Source organism: Ochotona curzoniae, unplaced genomic scaffold (assembly GCF_017591425.1).
Source record: "Ochotona curzoniae isolate NIBS_2020 unplaced genomic scaffold, NIBS_Ocur_1.0 scaffold_1852, whole genome shotgun sequence".
NCBI lineage: Eukaryota > Metazoa > Chordata > Mammalia > Lagomorpha > Ochotonidae > Ochotona > Ochotona curzoniae.
In genome coordinates this window covers 28923344-28951096 of record NW_024467087.1, presented here as the reverse complement: position 1 = coordinate 28951096, position 27753 = coordinate 28923344, and the positions used below count along the sequence as shown (strand labels likewise).

Below are 27753 nucleotides of genomic sequence, written 5' to 3'. Positions count from 1 at the left end.
CTGTAATTGATGATGAGGCCCAATGCTTGAACAGTCTGTTCAGTCTTTAATCACAATATAGGTTAAATGAATGATCTCTACCCCAGAGGCAGGGGACCTTTGTTGCTTACTAGCTGGTTCATATTATCCATGCACATCTCACTCCAGGAACGCTAGCTTTGTCTTCTGTCATGAGGAGGTTGAACTGAGTGATCTCTAGTTTCCTTTCAGTTCCATTAATGCACAATGTTTTATACGATCCAAAAGACTGAGGTTTGGAATACACACAATCTCCATCAGAAGCATATGTCACCACTCTGACAATCTGTATTCTGTTATCACTGGGATGGAGGAATAATAGGTATCCTCAGTAAAGAGCATAAAAATCAAATTGACAGTGTTGAAGATTTTCATACACTAACTTCATTATGGCAAAGAGGAGGATTTTTTTTGTAAGATTTATTTATATATTTTTTTATTGGACAGTCAGATTTACAGAGAGAAGGAGAGACAGAAACGAAGATCTACGTGCTGGTTCACTCCCCAAGTGACCTCAACGGCTGGGGCTGAATCAGTCTGAAGCCAGGAGCCAAGAGCTTCTTCCTAATCTCCCATGCATGTGCAGGGTTCCAAGGCCTTGGGCCATGTTCTGCTGCTTTCCCAGGCCACAAGCAGGGATGGAAAGGAAGTAGAGCAGCTGGGGTACAAACCAATACCCAGCACATGCAAGACCAGGACTTTAGCCACTAGGCCACTGTGCTGGGTCCAAGAGAGCGTTAGGAGTTGTAACTCGCGTCTTTGTTAGTTTGCTTTCTGAAATCCTTCTATCCTAAAATGTTGTATGATACTCACGTTTTATTAAGAGAGAATTGAAGTTGTAGTTTATAAATATATACATTGAGATTCTTCGGCATACTCCAGCCTGTTGCAAAGCTATCTATTGAGAGTCAGTTTGACACATGGTCAGATTTTTTTCTCTTTGAGAGTATGTATATACTACTGTTCTTTAATGATTACAAGGAGAGAGCTTTCCACTCTTTTGTCCAAGAACCACTTCAATTATTTGGCTTTGCAAATGCCAAGTCATAAGCAAGTTTTACTCTTAAAGTATGTTAGATGATACTTCATTTCTTATACTTTGCTAACCAAAAATAAATATAACTTCTATGGAAAGCCCTTAACTAGCATGCAATATCCATCATCACAAGTTAATATAATTCTAGCTAAAAAGAAATAACTGTGACATTTGAATTAGCTTTATCTTAGGGTCTCTATTATTTCAGTCCCTGTTATTTCAAAACATTAAATTGCTTGAAAACTCCCAGATATTTAAGGAACTTCCCAGTGATTCTCAGACTCTAATTTGATAATTTAATGACTACATTAAGAACCAATCAATAGTAATTGTCATTATAGATAATATTTATTGAGCAATTATGATATGCCAGCTATGAATGTACATAATGTAAGTACCATATATATACATAATGTAAGCCATATATACACATATATAAATATATATACATATATTTCTGTGTGTGTGTGTGTGTGTATATAATCTTCCTGTATTCTTGAGCCACAGGGAGGTTAAATTAATAACCCAGGATCACTAAAGTTGCCCATGATAGTATTTTAAGCAGACATAGAGTTTTGTGTGAATGTAGGCAACAACTGTGGTTTTCATCCGAGCAGTGGGCCCATGAGAGCATTTTCACAGGTGAATCTGGGAGACTGGGACACAGAAGGGGGGCAGATTCAGTTTTATACAAGCTGAATCTTAGATTGTTGAATATGGAAAGACAGCAAAATTGGGGAGAGAAGAACTATTAGCGGCGTTATGATGGAGCTGTGCATTAGTTGGTGGGTTTTACTCTGTGAATACCTAAGTTTGTGCACTTGAGTTGTGGGTTCAATAATAGCTGGAATTTGGGTATACCAATGCCTTCTTGGTCACAACAATGAATGCCAACTGTCTAACAACATATTTAGCTTGGCCAGGGGTATTAAATGGCATAGGGAAAAATACCACCATTTTAAAACAGGAGGCAAGGATAGGCATGAGAGAAAATGGCTCCCATTTGACAATCATATATACGCAAGAAGATAAGAGAAGGAGATATGACAGAAAAGTTAATTTTCAGTTAATAATGGCTACACAATTTCAATATCTTTAATCTTCTGGGTATTTGGAAATTTGTGGCAATTTTGTAATACTAAATGCCATACTGCCCAGAATACTAGGACTCTCACAATTTTAAGACAATAAAATGCTGAGACACAGTGAGGTGAGGGGACAAACCAGCTCAAGGATTTAAAATGTAAACTTCAATGATGCCAAACCATAATCGTCCTTGGGTGCCAAATGGTTTTGTGAACTGTGGTGGAGGTGGGTGGGGTAAATATGGAGAAGGTAACCTGGGCAAGCATTTTGGACTTTTCTGCTTAGCTTTAGCAGGAGTAACTCCTGTTTCATTTGTTTTAGGGGCAAGTGTTAGAGACAATAATTAAGATGCTGCTTGGAAAGCTTGTATCTAAGGTTGGAGTGTCTGAATTCACGTGTTCCCTCTGCTTGCTCTCTGCTTTCCTGCTAATGTGCACCCTAGGAGGCACGAGATGATAGAACTTGAGCTAGCATCCTGTCCCTGTCACTCATGTGGGAGACTTGGTTTGAGGTTCAGGCTCCCGGCCACTGCAGACATTTGTGGAGTGAGCCAACAAATGAAAGTCAACTCTCTCCCTTTCTCTGTGCCCATCTACCTTTCAAATAAAATGCAAAACTTTTTAAAAATATATGGTGGCTTTCTACATGCGGCTTCATTTGATTAAGGTGTTCTGAGCTTAGAAGAAAAAAATAACATTTCCTTAAGGTAAAAAAATGATGTGAATCCTCTAAACAATATTTTAATAGAGTCATTCTTAGCCTCAGTCCTTCTGGAAATAGGAACAAATGCTAGCAAGGATGCTCTGGCAGTAACATTGGATTGGGGCAACCAATAGTGCTGCAAAATAACCCCTCCTCCTCTGAAACCAGTAGCAACCAGAGGAACAACAAATGATAATAATAGTAGTTACCATATTAAACATCTGTGATCTGAGCTAAATTTTGCTTGAATAGATTATGCCAATTGGTTCTTTATACTCTAATGAGCTAGGAGTCCTATACATATCCTAAATACATAGGAATAAGCTAGATAAAGATCCCTTAAAAGCACATACTGCAATTGGATTAAATATTTTCTCAGAGCTTATGATAGCCTATTTCAAAAAAGATGTATGTTATGCAGATTTGAGAAGAGGAAATATTTTCTTCACAAAAAGAAAAGGCATTTTTGTAATTTCATATTTGTTAGTTTGAAAGATTTTTATCAATTTGTTCATTCAACAGATATTCATTGGTACCAGTGATGAATACGTGCTCTGAACCCAGAATCTGAGACAAACATAACTGAAAAAAATAAGTTGTTTTTTTTTTTTACATACACCTCAAGGATGAAAATTTTCTAGAATGACCAAATGTTGCTTTAGTTGGCACATATTGATTATTACTTTTCAATTTACTACCAGTTGATTTTCAAAGCCCAAACAGAAAGGGGAGTAGAGTTTTGATTATATGTCATAAAACAAAAGAATATTAGAAATCAAGTAGCCCATTTCCTGTACTTTGTACATGACTGAGACAAATTTGGATTGTAAATATTTGAACTATGCACAGGTTACTTAATGTTTCAGGGGCACGATATCCTCATCTCTAACATGAGAGTAATAGCATCTCCCTTTGGAGAAGTATGATAAAGATTATATAAAATAAATTATATACAGTTCCTAGTACAGTGTCTGACACCTACAACATGTTCAATATATGTTTATGTTATTGTGGTTAGTAATTTATTGTTTTAAAAGTACTTTAAATTCTCATTTTATTTCAAAAGTGAAGAAACACAAGCAAAGGCAGAAAGAGATTCCATTCACCGATTCACTTCCCAGATGCCCATACAGCTCGGTCTGGGCTAGGCCAAAGCTGGGAGTCTTGAACTCATCCAGATTTCTGAAGTGGATGACAGGGCCCAGGTCTTTAGAGTGTCAGCTGCTGCCTTGCAGGGTCCATATTACCAGAAAGCTGAATGGAAAACATTACTAAGCACTCTATTATGAGAAGCAGGTGTGCCAAACATTGTCTTAACTCCTGTACCAAATTCTCCTATGAATACTATTTTTCATGTGAGGGAACTAAAATTTAGTAAAGCAAAATGGCTAGCCTGAGTTCACACAGCTTGTTAATGTTAGGGCAAATATTCAGCCCTCTACTAAGAATCCTAGATTTCTTTCATTTTAAAAAAATTTATTTAGTTTTATTGTAAAAGCAGATTTACAGAGAGAAGGAGAAACAGAGAGAAAAATTTCTATTCACTGGCTCACTCCCCAAATGGCTGCAATGGCCAGAACTGAGCTGATCTGAAGCCAGGACCTAGGAGCTTCTTTCATGCAGGTGCAAGATGCCAAGGCTTTGGGGGCATCCCACACTGCTTTCCTAGGCCATAAGTAGGGAGCTGAATGGGAAGTGGAGAAGCTGAGACATGAATTGGCACCCATATGGAATGCTGGCACTGAAACGTGGGGGATTAGCCAGTTGAGCCACTGCACAGGGCCCAAATTGAAGATTTCTCATACTAGACTCCACTTTCTATTTCCTGGGAGCAGATCATATATGAAATTCCTAGGTTATGAGAAATGTTTTGCCGTATCTAGTGATAAGAAAGAACAAGGAAATACATAACTTAAAAAGAATTCTTGGACTGAGAAAACAAAACAACAAGGGAGAGATCACTAGGAACTTTTGATAGTGATATGTGAGTGTTATAATGCCTGATGAATATAGGATGAATTTCTATTCCATTTCTCTGAATCGCCACAAACGAAATTAACTTTTCCCCCATTGTGGGTGAGCAGAAAAAGAGGATTAGAAAATACACCTATGGTTCACAGAAAATTGCTATGAATTCAGCTTTACTATACAGCTTGTTTGCAAAGCAAGAGAACCCCATAGTTGAAGTGAAAATAGAAGCATGAGTACTACTAAGAAATTATAGATTTTTAAATATTTTATTGGTATAGAGTGAAATACTGTGGGCCCGACGAAATGGCTCAATGATTAAATCCTTACCTTGCAAGCGAGGGCATCCCATATGGGTGCTGGTTTGTGTCTCAGCTGTTCCACTTCCCATCCAGCTCCCTTCTTGTGACCTGGGAAGGCAATAGAAGATGGCCCAAAGCCTTGGGACCCTGCACCTAGGTGGGAGACGCCAAAAAAGCACCTGGCTTTGGCTTTGGATTGACTCAGTTCTGGCCTTTACAGTCATTTGGGGAGTGAACCAGTGGATGGACGATCTTTATTTCCGTACTCTCCTTCTCTCTGTAATTCTGCCTTTCCAATAACTTTTTTTTCTTAAAAAAATAGAGTGGAACGTAATAGAAGCCATTGAAACTTTTAACAAAAAGCAAAAGCAGTGAATTAATAGTAAAGCTGCTGTGTTACTGCTTTGTGTAGTTCTCATTCAGGTACAGCGTTGAGGGTGACTTATTTGTTAGTTAACTGCCAATATTCTGAAGAATTAGAAATCTTTTAAAAGAATCATTTCGGCCCTCCGCTAAAATGAAGTATATTTTAATGATGTATAAGCAAAAGATGATACATTCTCACCTAAACTAACCTTTCATTGCAGCAGAGTTCTGTAATGCTGGTAGAATATCTAGGAACTCTCTATAAGGAGCAAGTCCATTTTGCTTCATTCACTACCACAAAGTGTATGGCTCATGAATTGGTGGCAGAAAGTCTGCATGGAATTCCTAAGCCACCTCAGGGGCTATGCTCTGACCACTTCAGGCACAGTTACTGTGGAAAATCATTGTTTCAAAATTGTGCACTTAAAAATCTGTTAAGAGGGTAAATCTCTCATACTAAGTGTTATTTCCACTATGGTAATTTGTTTAAAAGTTTGTTCTTGTTTTACTTCATTCTTTCATCTCAACTTCATTGATCTTTTCCTGAAAATAAATGTGTTTTCTTTCATATGATATTTGTTGATCAGCACATATTAATTGCTTATCCATTTGTAATTTTCACCTTTACAGGGCATCAGGGACTGTTTACACAGCACTGGACATTGCAACAGGTCAAGAGGTAAGTGACAGCATTCAATCCTGATTTGCGTTTTCATTTATGCATTTATTTTCAGATTTCCTCTCTGATGATGTCTCTGCTCGAGAAAAAAAGTAAGTGGCCCTGAGTACAGATGGGAGTTTATTAGTATCCACAGCATCTGAAGGGGATGGTTTACTTATGTGTGAGCACAGAAGAAAAAAGCATAGGTTTGTGGCACAGAGAGACAGCTTGGTAGATAATGAAATTGTGTGCGTCACTCTGTATTGTCTGAAATATGAATGTTGGCATTGATGATTAGGTATATCATTGATTCTTGTATTTTAATCATCATTCAGGTGGCCATAAAGCAGATGAACCTTCAACAGCAACCCAAAAAAGAATTAATTATTAATGAAATTCTGGTCATGAGGGAAAATAAAAACCCCAATATTGTTAATTATTTAGATAGGTAAGTGCTCTCTTTCATTGGGTACCTGTTTCTTTTACGGGATGTTCTTTTCTTGGTAAATTATTCAATTTGGGGTTTACACTTTTAACAGTCATGCTACAAGAATTTCTCAAATGCTACAAAGTGGTAGACAATTAAATCCATCACCAAATTTGCATATATTTGTCTTTGTCCATCCTTCAGACATGTAAAGGAGCATTTTATGGATTTTGTTCTAACCATGAATAATTTGCATAATTTCCTTGTGAGGATCAGTGTTCCAGGTTGCCAGGAAATAGCCTATGGCGAGTGACAAAAAAAAGCAGGGTTTTAAAATAACATTTCAAGTGTTTGCTTGCAGCCAGTACAGTGTTGGAGCATTTTGGGGAAAAGGTTGACTACGATGGTTCTGCTTTAATGGGTGCTTGTGATTAATGGACAGTGAGCTCCAGGGAATTCGGCCTTAAATCACAAACCCTTTTCCTAAACTCAGTAATTAATGTTTTTTTCACCAGTGATATTAATAGTGTGTTATAAATAGGCATTGAAAGACAGAACTAGCTCTTCATTTGTGGTTAACATCTGTCTTACTCTGTTTCGATAAATATTTGTTTAGCACCAACATGTGGTGTTCTCTGTGGGGATATAAGGTAAATAAAAGCTAGGTCTTCAATGGCCACAAACTTAAGATCTTGTTTTCGGTGTTTTGGGCCAGGTAGACCAGTGATAAAGAAAGAGGAAAAGGTGGTAGGGAAAAAAGAAGTCTTGGATTTTCATCTTAGTGTTTTATCAAGTGTCCTTAAAGGACCCTCTGCAGCAGAGGGACTTGGAGAAATTTGGTGAAAGTTTCATTTGTATTTGGAAAAATACAGCTTTCTAGGTTGCTATCCATGACTGATTAAATGAGGCTTGTGAATTTTTATTTTAATGAGTGTTTGAGTCTCCTTGTTTCATTTAACACTTTTGATTAACATTTGATACTTATACCATTTTAAGGAATACTGTGATATTTCAGCACGTGTGTAGAGTGCAAACCAATCGTGTCAGGCAAACATCATTCCTACCTGCCACCCTTCCTCCATATTTGGAGCCTATCAGCTCTTTTCCTTCATTCCTTTATATAGTGCATAATGATCCACTGTGAGCTATGGTCTCTTCACTGCTGCATGACACTAAGAACTGTTACTCCTAATCATATCCAACCACCCTCTCTTCACTCCCTACTCTCCCAAGCATCTAGTTCTCAGTAATTCAAGTTTACATCAATGCTTCAAAAAAAAAACCCACACGAGAATGAATATGTAATACTTTCATTTGGCTCATTTCACTTAACATAATGCCTTTTATTTCTTCCCATTTTACTGCAAGTATCATGACTTCATTCTTTTTCCCATAGGTGAATAATATTCCATTGTACTTACATCCCATATTGCCTTCCCACATTAATTTGTTGGTGGATAACAATAACAACCAAGAAGCACCCCATCTATTTAAGAAATGGACAAAGTTTCCGAATGAACATTTTTCAAAAGGAATGGAAATGGGCAAAAATCATATTTTAAAAAAAGCACAATTTCACTAGTCATCAGGGTGATGCAGATCAAAACCAGAATGAGTGGCTAAAGCAGAATGACAGGCAGGCTTTTGACCCAGCAGCTAGGAGAGTAGTTGAGTCCCACATCCTATAAAGGAGTTCATGAATTTGGCTCCTGGCTCTTGCTCCTCATTCAATCTTCACTAATGTCAGTCTTCACTAATGTAGACTCTGGTGGCAGCAGTAATGAGTTGGGTAATCAGATTGATGCCACTCTCAGGGGAGACCTGGACTGTGTTTCCATTTACCAGCTTCAGTGCCCAAATCGTTGGGAGCACATGGGGGAGGGTGAACTACCAAATGGGAGTGTTTCTCTCTCTCTCTCACCCCACCTTTCTCTCTCCTTCCTCTCTGCCACTGAAATACAAATAAAGTAAGAAAAAAAGCCACATGTAGTGGGAGTTCAGATTAGTGCAACGATTATGGAGGTTCCTCATAACAACTGAAAATAGATCTTTCACATCTGCCATTTCAAATTTTTTTTTAAAAAAAGCATAAGACAGAAATACCTGTATTCCAGTGTTCATTATAGCACTGTGCGCAATATCCATATATGGTGTCAGCCTAGGTAATTCTTCATTTTTAGCAAAGATCTCAGGTGAATGTTATGGGCACTACAATATAAACAACTCAGTATACATACAGTCTTCATTATGTTGATGTGGGTCTTAGTGCAAGATGGGGACGTTGGGATCATTTGATTCTCTTATTCTTGTATCTTGCTGAGTAGGAGGTTAAAAAGAACTTCTAAATTAAAATAGATAAATAATACTTCTATTATACTTCTAAAATGGCTTCAGATAGTCTTAGGTAAATTGAATAACCTAACATTCACCTTAGCCAATTTGGAAGACTCTGTTGAGCTTCGGCCTTACATTTGATCACTTAAGGGTAAGTCATGAATAACTACTGAAAGACAATTAGCATGGCACAATTTACAATTGACCTTCTCCTTAATCCCAAGTCAAAGTCTGTTTCTTTTCCTCTTATAGCTACTTAGTAGGTGATGAACTATGGGTAGTGATGGAGTACTTGGCTGGTGGTTCTTTGACTGATGTGGTCACAGAGACCTGTATGGATGAAGGTCAGATAGCAGCTGTCTGCAGAGAGGTAAGAAAACAGAGCATTTTCTAGTTTACAAGAACACTGTAATTGGAAGTTCTTATGTTCAGAGTGGGAATAACAGCAAAATTACAATAGCACACCTTTTCTACTGGTAGAACACTGAGAAAGTCTAACTCCAGTTCAAATATTAATCCATTCACAGGTTCCTGCACCACCCTTCCCAGATCCTGGTTTATTTTAGTTGCTTTTCTATGGCTCTGTCAGGTTTCATCATGTTATGTCCAAGATGTCATACCTTAACTCACATGTCTCAGTGAACATGAAAAACAGTGATGTTGGCATGGAACTTCTCTTTGATTTGGGGATATATTTATGTACTACATATCTTCTTCTGCCTATGAGTCATGTCAACTATATAGGTCATTTTATGTTCCCATCATCTTTCAGAGGACAAGGTCCTCCCTCAGCTCTGAAAGCAGCTACTTTCACAAAACAATCTGAATATCCTGGTAGCTTTCCAAGGGTCCTGCGGTTCTATCTCCTTTCCAGGAACACTACCATGCCTGTAGTCTCAAGCTAAATTAGTGATATTCTATTATGTTTACTTTGTTCAATATTTTAAACATACACACTTTCATTGGAGTCTCATTGTGGGCATTGTGAAGTACCCTGTATATTTTGGAGATGTTTTCTGTAGTTGAAAGAAGAAACTCTGAAATTTGAAAGGCAATGATAAAATATAATTAAGTGATCCCAGCCTATCTTTCCTTTTCTTACATTAAATTGTTCACTTAAATTTCTTCTTCCCATGTTCCCTTCTTATCTATATTCCTATTTTCCTCACATACACATATCTACCAAAAATATATTTTCTTTTTGTGGGATAAATATACCTATAGTCATTCCAGGAAATACTCTATCCTGAACCTGTGGTTTCCATCTTCCAGTATTACTATATCAAAGCATTTCCAAACAGTACTTATAGGTACTTCATAGCCTACAAACAGTTCTAAAACCTGGCTGTCCATCAGAAATAATTTGGGAAACATTTTAAAATACAGATTCCTGAGTCTCATTCCAGAATCAAATCTTACTATGTACACAGAAGCTTACCATATAAGGTTAAGGTCAATCCACAGCTTCCAGATAACTAGGTGAAAGTTTGATTCCATTAATTGGTTAGTTTGACTGTATGAATGGCTAGTGCTATTTGCCCTATCATCACTCTTCATGGCCTAGTCTGTCATGGCATTTATCAACTGAACAAGGATATATTGTTAAGCAACATCACTGTTGTAAAATGGTAAAGTGGTTCAAAGTTGGTGTCACAGCTTTTAGCAGTCTACTTCATCTGACAACATAAAAGTATACCTTTCTCCCAAATGTATCTAGTAATGAGATGTAGAATTTTATGGAAAAAAAATATTTGTGACATAATTAGAACTTTCTTTTCTGATTCAATAGTGCCTCCAAGCTTTGGATTTCTTACACTCAAACCAAGTGATCCATAGAGACATAAAGAGTGACAATATCCTCCTCGGGATGGATGGCTCTGTTAAACTGAGTAGGTATTTTGATTCAGTTGATGTCTTAGAGAGACTCAGGAACTTTCTGCTTTTCTAGTGTCTATATGTGACTACCTAAAGTGAATTTTGAGAACATTTAGAGCCCAGTTTGAAATGAAGAATTTGTTTAACCTGCATTCCTTGTAGATTGTAACAAGATTTCTTGAATTTAATATTTCAGGGTTTCCAGTGACTTATGTAATGGATAAATGACAAATACTGAATTAAAAGATTCTGTAAATTTGAGGGAACAGTAGTGGGGAGGGAACTAGATGGAAGTCTAGTAAAAAAAATGATATCATATTAGTTCAGAACCCTTTAAAATCAGAGCCAGCTGAGATCAGGTAACAAAACAGTATGAGCCAAGCAGTTGTGGAAACTTAGTGTCTAACAAAGGAAGGTATGGCCAGATCTCAAAGTGATCTATTATGAAAGGAAAGCAATTTGGGTGTGTTTTAACTAATTTTTCTTCTCTGCAGCTGATTTTGGATTCTGTGCCCAAATAACTCCTGAGCAAAGTAAACGAAGCACTATGGTGGGCACCCCCTATTGGATGGCACCTGAGGTAGTCACTCGAAAAGCATATGGTCCGAAAGTTGATATCTGGTCTCTGGGAATTATGGCAATTGAAATGGTGGAAGGCGAACCTCCTTATCTTAATGAAAATCCACTCAGGGTAAGTGGGAACTCAGGGGAAAGACAAAATGTCACTGTTTGCTTCCACAAAAAGTTACCAAAATGGTTTCTTTCCTAGGATAAGAAAGAAGTTAAAATTTTCAAAATTGCTCTGAGAGTTTTAAATTTTATCTCAAAATGTCTCAGTTATCTTATTGTTTTCACTGTATTTCTAATTACAAGGGTCATTAAGATTATTTAATGTGTAATGTAAGCTAGATGTGGGAAGAAAAAAATGTGTTTTCTTTATCACATGCCATGGATAAATGATCTGTCTAGGAAACAGTTGCTTTATAATTACTTTAACAAAGTAAATAAATGCATTTCCAGAGAGCTATAATTTCTTAAATTAGATTTTCCTTCATTATCAGCAATGATTTATTGAGCAACAGCAGCTTGGTGGGTATTGAATGGAGCACAGAGATAGACAAATCACCAGCCTGGTGAAATCACAAATTACAAGACTGTCAAATGGGAAATGAATGAAAGTGCTTGGGGTTGGGTAACGCAGTTTGCTACTGCAAAATCATAGGTTTGCGCTTCACCTGTTACTTCTTCAAAGAGAGAGGCTCCATTTTATCCCCAAGCCCCACTGCCTTTATTCAGAGATGAGTTTTTGGTCATGGTGTGGGGGAGGGGTGGAGGTAAAATGTATAAATGCTTGCTCAGTGTAAATGTAACCCAGCAGCTATTTTGTTGTTGTATGTGACATGAAAGCAAGTCAGAAGATGGGTTTTGTTTGTATAAAGAGCATCTTGTTGATGAAAAGGAAGTAGATTCAAATTCTATTCTCAAAAGTCATGCACTGAACTGACATTTTGCATATTGTCTTCATCACTACCACTACAGGTCTAAAGCTGAATTTTAACTTTGATATACAAACCCATCATCCTTAGTAAAGGGCTAACATATTTTACCCTTAAGCTCATAAAATCCATATTCAAGCCAAACATAAGGAGCTTTCTGTATGCGTAAAGAAACCTACAAGCTAAATGTCTAGTTGTTTTGCAGTGGGACATTTTATAATTAGGAGCTGCACTCCCTATCTATAGAGAAGGGAAAGCCTCATCCTGGTCCTCTTCTGATTCCTCTCTGGCACTTGGCCTCTTGTCCCTGCACTGATTAGAAAATAGCAGATATGAGTGAATGCTCTAATGAATGCCATGAGCTATTGCTCTGGTCTCATGAAACAGTCTGGAAGTGAGATGTGCACACTGATTAGCTGCCTACAGGGCTGAGTGGAAACGAAGGGGGCATTTTCCCACCCTTTGTGGGTCAGTCCTCCATGCATTTAATCAAGTCCACCCCCTGACCTGTGGACCAGCGCATCAGGATAATTACACAAGCTTTCCCTTATTCTTTAACCACCTTGGCCCAGGCCTCTTGTTTCCACAGATTCCTGCCTCTAAGTCTTCAGAGTTTGGAGGCACTAAACGGATTATGGCTATTTTGCTTTCTTCCTCGTAAAGAGTAATTTACAACCTGCAAAATGTAAGGATTAAATGAATAGGTTTGCGCAGCAAAAGGTCTCGGTAATGCATTTATTGCCTGCTTCAGTTCCCCAGTTACAACTGAACTCTAGCTAGGCTACTAATTGTTGCCAAAAATGAAACAAGTTTTAATCCTAACAGGCATCTTGTCGCCTGGGATTAGAACTCATAATTAATAGTTTGTCTCTTAGAACAAAAATCAGAATTACAAAAGAACTTCTGGTGACAAAAGAAGAGGTAGGTTCCAAACAGAGCTGTCTCAATATGGGCTTGTTGATTATTGGAGATCACTTACACCCTGAGAGTAAGGAGCAAAGTACTTGCACATTAACAAACCACAAGGTTCAGGAAATCTAACATTAAAGATTAGAACAAAAAAACCTGTCAAAAGGACCACACCTGTTTCATTTCATTGCTAAGAATGTATTCTAACTTTGCTCCTTACTCTCAGGGTGTAAGTGATCTCCAATAATCAACAAGCCCATATTGAGACAGCTCTGTTTGGAACCTACCTCTTCTTTTGTCACCAGAAGTTCTTTTGTAATTCTGATTGCAAATATACTGCCCTCATTTTCTCTTAAAGAAAACACAAATTCTCAGACTATATGGTCTTATTTGGAAACCATGGGGAGATTGTAGAGAAAAAAAAATATGACATGAGCCTGTAAGGAGCTTTCTTCCAATGCTACCACTTGCCCACCGTTTTAGGCTTTGAAGTGGAAAGTGGAAGGAAGACAGTAGTAGAAAGTAACATGTGTATGTGAAAAAAAAATGCAATCTCGTGGTCAGGCAGATCTGAATGTGTCCTAGCTTTACTTAACACATTTATGAACCTGTTTCCTATCTGTAAAACTGAGCCAATCTCTATCTTGCAGAATTGCCTTGGAAACTAAATAATCATGCATTTAAATCATCTATCACAATGATTAGTTTACTATAGTTTTTATATATATGTACTTATATATCATAATATTTATTACATATGTAATATAGATCCTCTGGAAATTTTTGTTATGTGTAATTTTCATATATACTTGAGTGTACATGACTGAAAAGAATGGAAAGGGAGGATAAGAAATGTAATTGTTATGAAATGTTATTTGAAAATAAAACATATCAAGTTTATATATACATATTTGTATATAAATATATTATGAACAAAAAGAGAGGAGAAAGAAAAGGATGTTCCAAGTGAGTTTTCCTCAATAATGGGTGGAGTTTGCATTCAACACTGTCCTAAGAATTCTTCCTCCATACCAGCTGCATCTCCTTCCCATTAAGAAGGGTTTTGTACAACTCAATATAATTACTGTGGACAGGGAACACTGAGCAGGAGAGGTTCAAGGTAAAGTCTTGGGTTACACATTTCAAGGTGGTTTGCATCTTGCTGTGATTTTTTGTGTCTGTTGTGTCAGTTCCAACTGAACAAAAACTCAATGGATATCACCTGTTAACATATTGATGCCGAGAATTATGTAGCTTGTCCCCCTAGCTGCAAAGTGGTTGGGGATTTTCTAAATGTGAATTGCTTTGTACTAATTGACCTAATTTGTTCATAAAATGCTTTTTAAGGGTCGAGAGTTATTAACTGCACGGATGTTACAAGGCTGGTACCATTCCAGAGACAGGGGAGACAAACTTCTTATCATCCCCGACTGCCTAAAATCTTTGCACTCAATAGAATTGACCTTGGACATGTTGTTCTGTGACCCGTGGACATTTTTAGTGCAGCCTCCCTTAATGTGCTTTATTCTTCCTATTTGCACAAGTGATTAGGGTTAAAAACCAAACTTCCCCTTTGAATCTGTGTATCAGTGTTGATACTCTGCTAATCTCAGATTTTGATCACCAAAGGTTTAGCTTTTAAAAACTTGTGATGACAATGAGCTACTTCTAAATAAGAAGGCACAATCAGTTTTGTGAAACAAAACTTGTTTTCTTTCTCAGAAACAGGGCACTGACTCTTTATTAGCTTGTCTTTCACACAAAGTTTTTAGCAACAGGCTCTGATGGGAGTTTGGTATCCAGGCTGGATCTCATTGGCATCCACTTTGAAGTCTGTACTAGAGCTTTTGGAATCCTTTGTTATCCGTAATTTTCCAAACATTGATCTAAGGCAAAACGAGCTTTAAGTGTCCTTGTTTTAATGGTCTACTAAGCTGCAGCAAAGATGTGATCACTGTGAGACAGTGGTAACAGTGCTACACGTGAGCTGCAGTAGAATATTTCAATCACAGATTCTGCACCTGTGATTTTCCTCTCAGGTGTATTGTAGAATCTCCTCTAGAGCTTTAAGAACAAGAAACACTAAGTTCCCATCTTAGAGGAGTAGGCCAAATACAAAGCTATGTGGCGAGCCCTTTACAGAACACTGTTTGGAATGAAAAAAAAAAAATCTCCTTTGCACCTCTTTGAGTGTTCAACTAAATAATAATATTCTGTCATTCTGTTCACATATCTCTAGTTCTTCCAAAAAATTAAAAATAACTCTATCAAAGCCATATTGGAATCTTGCTGCACTGGAGGTTATTCTCTCATTTTCTAGTAGAAAAATGCTATCAAAAAAGACATGATGTTAGTTCAGTATACACCCCTATGAAATGCTATTTTTCCTTTTCAATGTTACATTCCTTGAAAATGGAGCTCTTTATTAAATGTACAAGCTGCTGCCTGAGTACCTAGCATATATTAGTACCTACTAAAACCATCAAATCTGAGCACTCATGATGAGGGGTGTGTTACCTGTATGGCCCATGAGAAGGGAGTGGCAGAAACCTAACTTCAGACCTGTAGTCTATGCCAAGAGGCTAGCTACTCATACCAATGTTAGTTATTTTTACTTTTCATTACAGGAAAAGGAAAATTCTAGTTAGCTTGTATATCTAGGAAGAGAAGTTAAGCAGAGTAAGAGAAGGTCTAGCAACTGACAAACAGCAACCAAGGGCCAAAGTGCTTCTAGCTTCCTCCAACCACTGGAACCTGTGCCGTGCACTGGAATGTCTGGGTTTGATGGCGCGTGCTCATTTGGAATTAAAGTCAGACATAAACTTCCTGAGCGCCAGAGAAGCAAGCATACTTTGCTCACACTCAGTCAATATTGTTTTGAATGCATTTCAGAAAGAACTGGGAGCATTCCCTTCTTTTTCCATAAGCCTCTACGATACAGCAACGTTTATTGATGGTTTGTTGACACTCCTGCTTTGAGGGCAAACCTATGCCTACAAGGAGGGGCAAATTGGGACAACTACAACTAAAATAATCATGGAACAGTAACAGATTTTTTTCAATTAGAAAAAAAAATTGCCTGTCAAAGATAGATGGGTCTTAAGAATCATTGGTTGTCAGGAATTCAGCATAGGAAAATGGGATTTAGCCATAAGAAAGCTGCAAGTCTCATTTAGATTGTAATTCAGAAGCAGACAGCTCAAACTCTTGAGTTATGACCCAGGAGGCAGCCAAAGGAGAAATTGATTCCACAGCAAACTAAATCTAAGAAACTCTGACCATGCAAAGAAGAAGGAAAGAAAGTTTAAAAATGTGGGAACTGGAAACCTCCTGTTGACCAAGATGGATATTTCTTTTTCCTACTGTTATCATTCCTCATAGTCCTTACAACATGGTTTAGGATTAGAGTAAGGGTGCATGTGTGTATGTGTGTGTGTGTGTGTGTGTCCTACCCTCACAGATGCTGTACCTGTAACAAGAGTTAGATCAAAGTTCATTCTGAAAAGTCAAATCATGGGGTGGAATAACGTTTGTCCACTGACGTGTTCATTCACATGTAAAATCATATGGCCTTTGAAATCTGTGCTTTTAAAAATGAGAAAAGTAAGAGTTTTCTTGATAAAAGCAATTTGTAACTTCGGGGTCATTTTGAGCTTTATCTTTTCCAACTGTGTTGCAATGTTGTTTTAGAAAACCCTTTGCATTCTGAAAATAGAATGCACTGAGGTGTCCCAGCAGGAAAAAAAAAAAGTTAAATTGATTAAAGGCAACCTTAGCTCAGTAGCTGAGAAAATAAGTTTTAACATTATCCCAGGACTCATGCCAGGCTTTTGCTGTAGCTTTATTTTCTCTTTTTCTTTCTTTCTCCTCTTCCCACCCCTTTTCCTTTCCTTTCTTGTTTCACCCAGAACAGTTTCTCCATAATTAACTTTCTATATTCAGCAGTCACACATGATTTGGTTAAATGAAGGGCAGAAGGTTTAGGTTCCCTGTACTAAATTTGTTTGCTTTGGCTATAGGTAGAAAAAAAAAGGCATCTTGGTTTGAATGTAAGCTATCTTCAGAAAGAAGCTCAAAGATGGTTTCTCTCATCATATCCAGACTGCATCCTATAGAGTAGAAAGATCCTTCTTGTACTACCAAGAAAAAAAACACATGCTCATGTTATAAGATATGTTGCACTTGAAACTTGATAACCTAATTCTGATAGTCCACTCAAGAGCCCCGACAGTGATAAAGCTGTTGCAGGAATACTTGGTCCACACTCTGTGGTGTGATGGGAAATGTTGCACGTTCTTGTTTACAAGGTCGATTAACTGAATATGAAATTGAAGTAGAAATTATTATGTGAGCAATAATTTGCATTTCACAGATCATATCTCAATCAGATTATTTTGATCCTAGTATAGCCACTTGGAAAAGCCACAAAGAATAAGGCAGTTAGTCCTATCCTACTCTAAAATTTTGAAAGAGGCACAAATAAATATGCAGTGTGAAATGGTACCTGAGAAATTAGATTTGACTTAAAGAGAAAATGGGTAATAAGCAAGTTGATATGTAAAATAGGATCATGTTTTGAGAAATTTTGTGTGAAAAGGCCCAGAGAGATGCAACATAAGGAGAACGTGAACCGATTTAGGTCCCCTTGGCTTCCCATATTCTCCAGCCCTTGTCATTATTTCTCTGCCTTTCTTCCCCTAGCCAACTTCTTTCTTACTGTCTTTTGCCACTCTTGTTGCCCTATTGTTTTCTGCTTCCTCTACTTTTCACATCTTCTCTCCTCCACCTCCTACAACATTTTTCTGTCCTTCCTCTCTGGTAACCATGCCTACTACTCCCATTCCCACTCCCAAATCTCTTATGGTTGTAAACCTTGGGGATTACTTTGGCTGTACAGGGTTACTTCATGGGCACAGTACCCTGGGCCACATTTCTTAACAAGCACTATTAATTCTGACAAAATTGATTCTGACAATAGAACGAGTACATGCATTGGTCAGTCCTTTGTGCTTAAAAAGAGCACTTTAATGCTAGTCTAACACCTAATCAATCAGCACTATCTAATTACCTTCTACTAGTAGCCTATTAGGGGATAGGTTCATTTTAAATAGCTTTTCAGAGATTAAGAAACAACAAAAGCCCCAATAATTTGGTGACAGATGAAAACTTTTGTGAAAGAAAAGTAGAGAGCTACATTAGGCTACACTGCTTATCCAGTTATCACACTAAAGTGTTGGACTGAGTCAAAGTACAAGATAAAACCTTTATTATACTGGAGTGATTTCTTTTTACAGATTGAGACTTATTAATGCCCTTCTTATTAAAAAATGCAAAACTTATGTCAGGGTCCTTCATGAACATATCAGAGGCAGTAACATACTCTGACCTTTAACCTCTGCAATGTCAGGTCATGAGTAAACTATGTCATAAGGTATTCACTCATTGCCAAGTCTTGCTCATAAAACATTCAACGTTATTTGAAAATTCTGAACTGAGAAAGAAACCAGGATAGCAAGAGGTTAAAGGCAACAGTCAGGCTACAAACTACAAATAAGCCTCCAAACACACACACACACACACACACACACACACACACACACAGTGAAACCCCTCCAGCTGGGTAGCTGTGTACTGGCTCTTTGGTTCCCATTTCCCAGAAAGTGGACAATGACTGACCTTCAGATAATTCATTTCCTCTGCATAAGTAGAGGTGGCTTAAGTAAAACATTCAGTTACACACTATGCACCTCATTGCTTGAAGAAGCCTTGTCTGCCTCTGCTAGGATTCCTACCCCAGACTGAGAACACAAGTGCTAGATGATATTGTACCATAACCAAGAGCATGGACTCTGGACTCACAGTCCCTGAAATTAAATATTGATTATTTCATTATTAGTTTACAGTACTGAACAACTTATTATTAGTATTGTTTGTTTGACTTCTTCTCTTTGAAAAACCAAATGACACACAAAAAGAGTGTGACCGTCCCACTCAATGGTTCACTCGTCAAAAGTTTACAATAGTCAAAGCTAGGTGAGGCCAATGCTAGGGGCCAGAAATTGAATGTGAGTCTGCTGTATGGATAACAGGAACCAAAGTGCTTAAGCCATCACCTGCTGCCTCCAAGGATGCACATTAGCAGGAGTCTGGATGAGAAGCAGAGATGGAGTTCAAACACAGGCACTCAAATATCAGACACAAACATCTCGAGTGGTATTGTATTGATTGGCTACAAAACCCACAAGTATTATCCTTTACCCCACAAGCCTCAATTTCTTTATCACTTAACTGGGAATCATAATAAAGTCCACCTCAACGAATTACTAAGTGACTGTCTTACAGAAACTCATAGTAAACATTCAATTAATTATATCTATTAATACTTCCCATGGACATTATATATGTATGTGTGTTTATATATATTAAAACCCCTGTTGCTGTTATAGCTCACATGCATTGTATGTTAAATTGTTTTTGTGGACTGGGCTGGGAGCTCATTCACCGTGTATAACATGATTTCCATGGGAAAATGTGTTTTGAATCCCAAATATTCAGCATATAAGGAGATTTTTGTAGCATACTGAATCCTCTTTGTAAAATGAGTCTTTATGTTGGTGCTGGGGCCTCTCATAGTTGCTAGCACATTTCCATGTTGATTCCCTTGGTTTGTTCTCTAATGTCTTAACCTAAACTTTATAAACAGTTATAATGAGCTAAAGTCACAAACTAAAGCTTTTTAATTAAATAGCCTTGTTGCAACACTGCCTTAATGAAAATTTATTTGGTACATATGGATTGTTTGGGAACTTTGGAGGACTGTGGTAACTTCTACAATAACTGCTTAGGAAAATTGAATTATTGCTTCAACTGTGTGGGGTTTTTGTTAGTTATATTTAGTTGTACTAGATAAATTCAGTTGTATATCAGAGTTAGTGAGAACTTTGATATTTCTGTTACTGATGAGACATTTAGAATTATTATGCAGAATTCTAGAACATAATAAATGTCTAGATAACCTGTGTGCTGCAATGAAGAGCCACCATTTTTGCTTTCACCAGAGTTTATACTTCTTTTTTGTAAGATTTAATTTTTTATTGAAACGTCAGATACACACAGAGGAGGAGAGACAGGGAGCAAGATCTGCTGTCAGATGATTCACTATCCAAGTGACCACAATGGCTAGAGCTGATCTGATCTGAAGCCAGGAGCCAAGAGGATCTTCTGGGTCTCCCACACGGGTCTCAAAGCTTTGGTCCAGCTTTGACTGCTTTCCCAGGCCACAAGCAGGGAGCTGCATGGAAAGTAGGGCAGCCAGGACACAAACTGGCACCCATATGAGATCCTGGTGCATGCTAGCTGAGGACTTTAGCTGGGCCCCAGAGTTTCTATTTCTAACACTGTCTTAGGGTTAGTAGGTCATAGGCTTAGAGAAAAATGCTTTGAAAATTTATGGAAATGAAATTAAAAATTTATATTGGTACAAAAAAATTGAAAGTCATTTACAAGAGGGGTCTTCATGGATTTCAAAATGTTTCACATCAAAATAAATCTGTCATTTAGGTGCATTTTCTATTAACTTATTGAAGTACCATGGCATTGCTTGAACTTAGAAAGAAGACAGAGCTTGGTAATGATCTAAAAGATGGATGAAGAGCACCTCTCATGTACAACTTAGAGAAGACAAGTTTCTGAACTCTGATTCAAATTCCATTAAGGGTTATACCTTCCTCCTTCGTCTCTGGGCTTGCAACATCAGACATGTCGTGGTCCTCTTTCTACAGTTTCCTCTGTCTTTGTCCACTGCTTAGGGAACCCTCTTCCTTCTCCCACATTGAGCAGTGGGTAACCGGAAGTTATCACATGCATGTCCTGTTCAACTCAGAAAACGTGCTTCTGACATTCTTTGTGTATCTTCTTATATATGTAATAGTTCAGGTTCTAATATTGTACTTCAGTCTGTTATGTTCCCACAGCAGTTAAATTTATTTTGAGCTCCCATTTTGTTCAGCAACAAAGTTATTTATTGAGCCTTTATTCTGAGATTCAAGAGAAGTTTTGCTTTTTTGTCTATTGATTCATGTTTACATGGAAGATTTTTTTGAAGCAAGAGGTCACTGTAGCTATGTGAAAACAGGACCACAGAATATAGGAAAAATTTCTGAGCATGATATTCCCCATAATTTGGCCATGCTCACTTTTCCAGCCATTATCTGTTCTCTTCTCAGTCTACGTCCTTTTTTCTCTTTTTTCCCACCCCCCCCCAAAAACACACACACACACACATACACACACACACTTATTGAACCTCACATACTATTTATGCTGATTTATCATTTCTTAAATAGGAAAGGCCTATTGATAACTGCCTGAACTCATACGTTCATCTCCTTGAAGTGTGAGATACATTTCTGCATGCTTTGCAAGCTCTAGTTCATCTTTTTGAATCAATAATTAAAAAATTTAGAGATGATCAGGACAGGCCCTACCTTCCAAGGAATCACAGGCTAGGACAGAAGGCAGCCCCATTAACAAATAACAGGTATTCATACTACAATTTGAACATTGATATGGGAGAAAAGTGTTATGTGAATTCAAAAGGGGCAATGGTGGAATCTTTCTGTTGGATGACTGTCTCAGTTGACTTGGGTTGAGGGCCAAAAGCCTTCAGTGCTGGAGCCAAGGAAAAATCTCCCTCAAAACTAGGGTGCTCATCATCATGTCTACTTGGGAGACATGGAGAAGACTTTAAAAAGGAGATGCCACTCAGACTTGAGCCTGTAAAGCAACTAGAAGTTTATCAGGCACTCCAAGGAGGTTAAGATATTATTTTAGGCAGGTGTGAACAAACCTTTTCTACTTAAGGAGTAATAAATTGGTATCAATATTATGTGAGTTTTTCAGTGTGAATGTGTGTAGGAAAAGAGACAGAAAGGCCCTAGAGTGAAAATAGATGAAAGCTAAAAAGGTGAGCAGGGCCATATTACAGGGAATTTTGCATGCCATGCTGAGAAATACGTACTGTGTTTTGTGGTTCTGTTTTCAAACAGCAATCGTGATCTCCTGCTTTCAAAGAAGTAGTCCTTGGAATCATAAATCAATAGAGAAAAAGCAAAATTTCTCTGTAGCAAATAAGTATAGGGATAGGATCCTAGAATCTTTACTTCTATATCTTTTTCTTCTTATTGTTCTTGAGTGGGATTTGGGCAACACAGTTTGAAAATTGCAACTATGGGCCATTAGGAACCTTCAAAATATTTAAAACATGGAAGTGAATTATTTGAGTAGATTTCTAAGATTGTTAAAGGTATGGATTGAATGGCAAAAAGGCTTGAGTAGGGAAACCAATTAGGAGGCTATTGTAGCTTCCAAAAGCCTGATCTAGTCAAGGCAACGGAAATGGAGAAGAGTGGATATGTATGAAAGACATCTTTAAGAAAGCCTAGTACAGTGATTGTACTAAAGGCTAGACAAGGTTGCTAGATGAGGAAGGGCAGGACCCTAAGAATCACTCCCTGGTTTCTTACTTACATGAAAAACAAACCAATCTAGATGGGAGATATAGAGTGTGATGATTTTTTTTTTATTTTAAAAATCAGAAATAGATGAGAGAAAGCTCTCAGCTACTCATGTACTCCACAAATGGTTAGGAATAAATCCAGGCATCCAATGGGGTAAACAGGGATCCAACTACTCGAGTCATTTGTTGCCGTTTCTCATTTGCCTGCCAGGGTATGCATTAGCGGGAAGATGAGATCAATGTGAGGCACAGACAGAACTCACAGGCGCTCTGATATTCAGTGCATCCCAGAGAGCCTCTTATCTGTCATGGTGAATTCCTACTCCTGTAGTCTAATTTCTAATGGCCCACTTGTTTTCTTTGACTTTTCACTCACTCAAATAAAACCAACATGTGATCACTCACGTCAAGACCTACTCCCCTTGAATATCTCTTCATCTAAGACCTTTTTGCTTTCATCATATTGGTTTTAGCTGAATTTGTCCCTTATTAGCCGGACAGGGCAGTGGATAGCTTTTTTTTTTTTTTTTTTTTTTTGGTAAGATTGGTCCCAACTTACACGTACAATTTGATCCAGAAGTCCATTTTCAAGTTAATTATTTAGAACTCAAAATACATTTTCTGCATTATACAGAATGATTAGGTTCCCAGGCCAGTCCACAAAGGCCTATAATATAACTGAAAGTGTGGATTTTTACAATGGAAATTAGTTAAGCATAAAACTGTTGCAATTAAAACAAAAACAATAGTTGAAAAAGAAATAGTATGGTTTTTGTTTTCCTCAAAAGGATGATGAAAAGCAGGTTTAATCCTAAGAAGACAAAGAGTTATAGATGAGGATTTTTATGTAAATTGGACACAATGATTTTTAAATTTAATTTTTTAGTAATATTTTGGGGGCTTTCAAACAATGAAAGTAATCATGTTCATTATAGAAAATTTGAACAACCTTTAAAAATGTATTTTAAAATTAAGTCATCAGTAGTCCTCTCATTGAGAGAGAGCTTATTGTGTGTTTCTAACTTTTTAAAGAAATTTCATTTCATTTTTAATGTTGTTTACATAGTTGGGACAGTATGTGAGACAAATGTCTCCAACCTTTTTCTCTTGTATCTACAAAAAGGGTAGGGATGGTGACGACATCACTCTTTGTTGCCATACTACTTCAGCATCCAGGGGTAGGTGATGGCCACTTAATGTCATCTTAGAAACCTCCATATGAGGAAGAATGTTCTGAGGCTGTCATCTGACTGGCTTTGATAGTTGTGTGAATTTGTTGGTTTCATTGCTTTGGGACTGAGTTCCAAGGTCAAGCAATTGATAAAGTCTACCTTAGTGCATCCATACACTCAGAGACTTATTTCCAGTGCTTTGCCAGAAGAGTTGTTCTGGTTTCTATCCTCTGATGTGAAACTCGATACCCTCTGCTGGCCTAGATGAGCTGGCTGTCATGAGCCCCATGTGCATCTGGGCATGCTGACCACTGCATCTGCATCAACAACTGAGGAGACCCAGTACAGATTCTACCTTTCTCTTAATATGTGGATTGTAATTTTTTTGATCAGCCCAACAGTAGCAATTATTGGTGCATCCACATAAGGAACTGATATGCAAGCTTTGAAATAATATATGTGAAGAATTTTTAAACACGAAAAGCATGATATATTTATTTAATGAAAGACCAACTTTCATTTGATTTCCAGATTTGGGAATGAGAGAGTGGACACAAATCAAAGCTAATTAACCAGTGCAGGAGTTAACTGTTAACTTACCAACCGAAGTACCCTACCATCAGCCCAAATCTCCCAACACAAAACACCACCAGATTTTTTTGGAGAAATTCTGAAGAGAATTGTTTTCCTTGAAGCACTCTAGAGGTCCGTGGCCTTTGTTCCTTATTACTTCTGAATTTACTTCAAATTACAGGGCTTTCTTTTCTCTTAATGCACTGTATCACTTGAACAACTCAGGCCTAACAAGCATGGTTAAGGTCAATTTTTTTAATTCATAAATTGAATGAAAAAAGAGGCAAGAATTGAAGAGAGTTGAGAGGGATTTTGGTAGAAAAACTGTATGTACTTGGAGGAAGAAGAATAGAATATATTTAACTGAAAATTAAGAAATAAAGGTGAGAAAATGAAGACAGTACACTATGCTTACAGACCTAGGGAAAGGGGAAAGGTCCAGGTAAATGGGAGAAATGAGGAAATTAAGTATGTTTAGCTCTGGAGTTAGTCCAAGGGGGATAAAAAAGGCAAGCAAAAACAATTGGGAGGAGTTGTAGCCAGCTGAAATAAGAGGGGTTTAGCCACAGCTATGGGCAACTGCCTAGGTTGCATTGTACCTAGGCAAGTGTTACACTCTTGGGAGGAAAACAGCTAATAGCTGCGGGCATCCTGGGCCTGGTTAATGCCAAATTTGTGTTAACTATAGCAGTGAGCCAGCATAGTCACCTATTATATTTTCTTTTCTTTCTTTCTTTCTTTCTTTCTTTTTTTTTTTTTTTTTTTTTGTAAAGCTGTGTGGGGACAAATGCCTGCACACCATTAGACAGGGTTGGGAGACCCACATGTGAGCATGAGCAGGCACTGGCTAGGCAGGTAAGGACCCAGGCTGGCACAGCACACCGCCAGAGAACTGGGCTTGGGGATCTGCACACTCATGGTCATGGGGGGCTGTGGATAGCTCAAATAAACAGATCTGGAGATGTGTGGGAGGGAGGGAATGATAAGGGAGAACGTGACAAGTGAGGAGTGACTTCTGGGACTTCCACCAGACTACTACACTTGTAGGTAAATGAGGAATCTGAGACCAGGTAGTTTAGAGGAGGGAAACTGGAAGAAATTTTGGGGGCCAACCAATACACCTGCCCACATAAGGGGTTGGTATTGCCCAGTGCCTACCAGTGCACATGAAAGCCCTGCCTGGTAGGGCTCAACCATACCCACCAGTGAGTGTCAGGGCAGGGTATTGGCCATATTAGGCTGGGCGGTGACTCTCACCAGCTCATGAGAGAGCAAGGTCTGGGAGCAGGTTCTATGGGGGATTTGTGGGCTCACACCCCTGTGGGACTGCCATACCAGCTGATTTGCTTGAGGGCTGAAGGTGGTAATGGGCTGAAATAGGCATGACCATGGAACTCACCAACACTTAAAAGCACTGGTGTTGGGAACAGGTCTAGCTCGTTCAGGCTGTAGCACCCACACTCATACCCAAGAATTGGGTGTAGGGTAGACCAGGCCACAGCATCCACCAGCACACACAAAGGCTAACACTAGGGGCAGACTGTACCAGGTAAGGGTCTAATATCCCTACCTGGCACACATGAGATCTGGGTGTGGGAGTGGACCTAGTTGGGGAACTCTCCTGGCGAGCCATAGCTCCTTCAGGGTGAACACATGAGTCAGGGCTGGGTGTTGGTTGAGCCAGGCAAGGCAGCTTGACTTGACAGTAAATGTGGGAGTAGTTCTGGGCAGGGCCTGTTCAAATCATAGCACACTGGCATGCATGGGAGCCAGGGTGGGGTACAGGCCACGATGGGCTAGGCTAGGCTATCACGCCTACTAGTTTGCATGAAAGCCACGGATGAGAACAGGCTTGGCAGGTCTAGGCTGCAGTACCCACCAATGAGAGCTGGGAAGGGGAGCAGGCCAGGCCAAGTCAGGCTACACCATCTGATGGCAAAAGCAGGTCTAGTGAGGTTTTAGGGGGTCACTCCAACTAAGCTGCAGTTCCCACTAGTGTGCATGAGGGCTGAGTGTGTGATGGGTGGAGTTTGTCTGGGCCATAGCATCCACTGAACTGACACAGAACTGACCGGATAACTACAGCCACCATTGTGTATGTAGGCTGATGTAGGGGATGGACTGAGCTGGACTCCACACTAGCTGGCACACATAGGAATCAGGTTGTGGTTACCTCTGGTGAGGTTTCTTTGGGATCCCCCGGTCCCCACAACTGGATCACTAGACTCAGAACTCCAACCATGGTGAAAAATCACAGCGTCTTAAGTGCATGTGTCAGAATGGGTCTCCATGGTTACTGAGGCCTGTGAAATTGACAACATGCCAAGATGCTCTTGGAGGACATGACAGCCAGTTCATTGAGGCCTGCAGAGGATGTCTAGTACCACAGGGGGCAGAAAAAATTGGACAGATCTCCCAGTCAAGCTTTGACAGCAAATATCTAGGTTAATCAAGACTCTTAGGTGGACGATATTGGCAACTAGACCTTGGAAGGATTTCCTCATCCTTGGAGCAATGAAATCAACAGCATCTCAAAAACAAAACAAAACAAAACAATCGAAACCACTTAAGCAGCACTCTCAGAACATGCTCCACATTGGGGATCCTGGGATGACATCAGATGACTATCCCCATCCCTGGGTACTGATGCAGTTGGGCTGCTGGAAACAGCCCTCTCCCCTTCTTTCCCCACTTTCCCCAGATACAGGAAGAAAAAGATGAGATTGGAGGCAATTATCTCATCCATTTTCCCACATTCCTGGATGTTCTCCACCCTACTTGATGGTCTACATGGGCATGCATCACTCTCAACTACGTAAAAATGAATTATTATTTTTTAAAAAGAGGGATTTAGGACTAGGCAATAAATGTGATTTGCAGCAACCAGTTCTCTAAGAAAGGCATGTAATGGTTTGTAAGGACAAGTATGACTTGTCCAAGAACATTGTCTAAACTTAATGTATCTGTTCTGGTTTTACATCATCTTAGTTTAGCCAGATCAGAAATTCTGTGAAGCAGTTTGCATATACTTTTTCTACCCCATCTCCTTTTTTGTCAAGACAGGAGTTGTCACTATGAAAATCCTAATAGCTGTAATTTAATCTTGTTTACTCAATGAAGGAATTTAAAATCAAAATAAGAAGGCCAGAGATTATGGCACAGCACATTAATCTTCCATCTGATTCAAATCCAAAATGCTCTGATTCTGATGAAGCCTCCTGCTAGTGCACCTGGGATGGAGAAAATGATGACCCAAGTGCTGGGGCCCCGTCACCACACAACAGTCTCAGGAGTTGCTAACGCTTCCACCT

The 27753-nt window shown here is 38.6% G+C and overlaps 1 protein-coding gene across 6 annotated transcripts in view; it reads left to right on the top strand.

Annotated features, from left to right (window-relative positions):
- Nucleotides 1-27753, top strand: part of PAK3 (p21 (RAC1) activated kinase 3) — a 267948-nt gene that overhangs the window by 233908 nt on the left and 6287 nt on the right. For all 6 annotated transcript variants that reach the window (XM_040999477.1, XM_040999476.1, XM_040999475.1 and 3 more), the window contains 5 exons: nucleotides 6109-6157; nucleotides 6475-6587; nucleotides 9153-9270; nucleotides 10690-10789; nucleotides 11270-11466. In XM_040999477.1, coding sequence (XP_040855411.1) covers nucleotides 6109-6157; nucleotides 6475-6587; nucleotides 9153-9270; nucleotides 10690-10789; nucleotides 11270-11466 — 577 coding nt within the window. The remainder of the gene's footprint in view (nucleotides 1-6108; nucleotides 6158-6474; nucleotides 6588-9152; nucleotides 9271-10689; nucleotides 10790-11269; nucleotides 11467-27753) is intronic.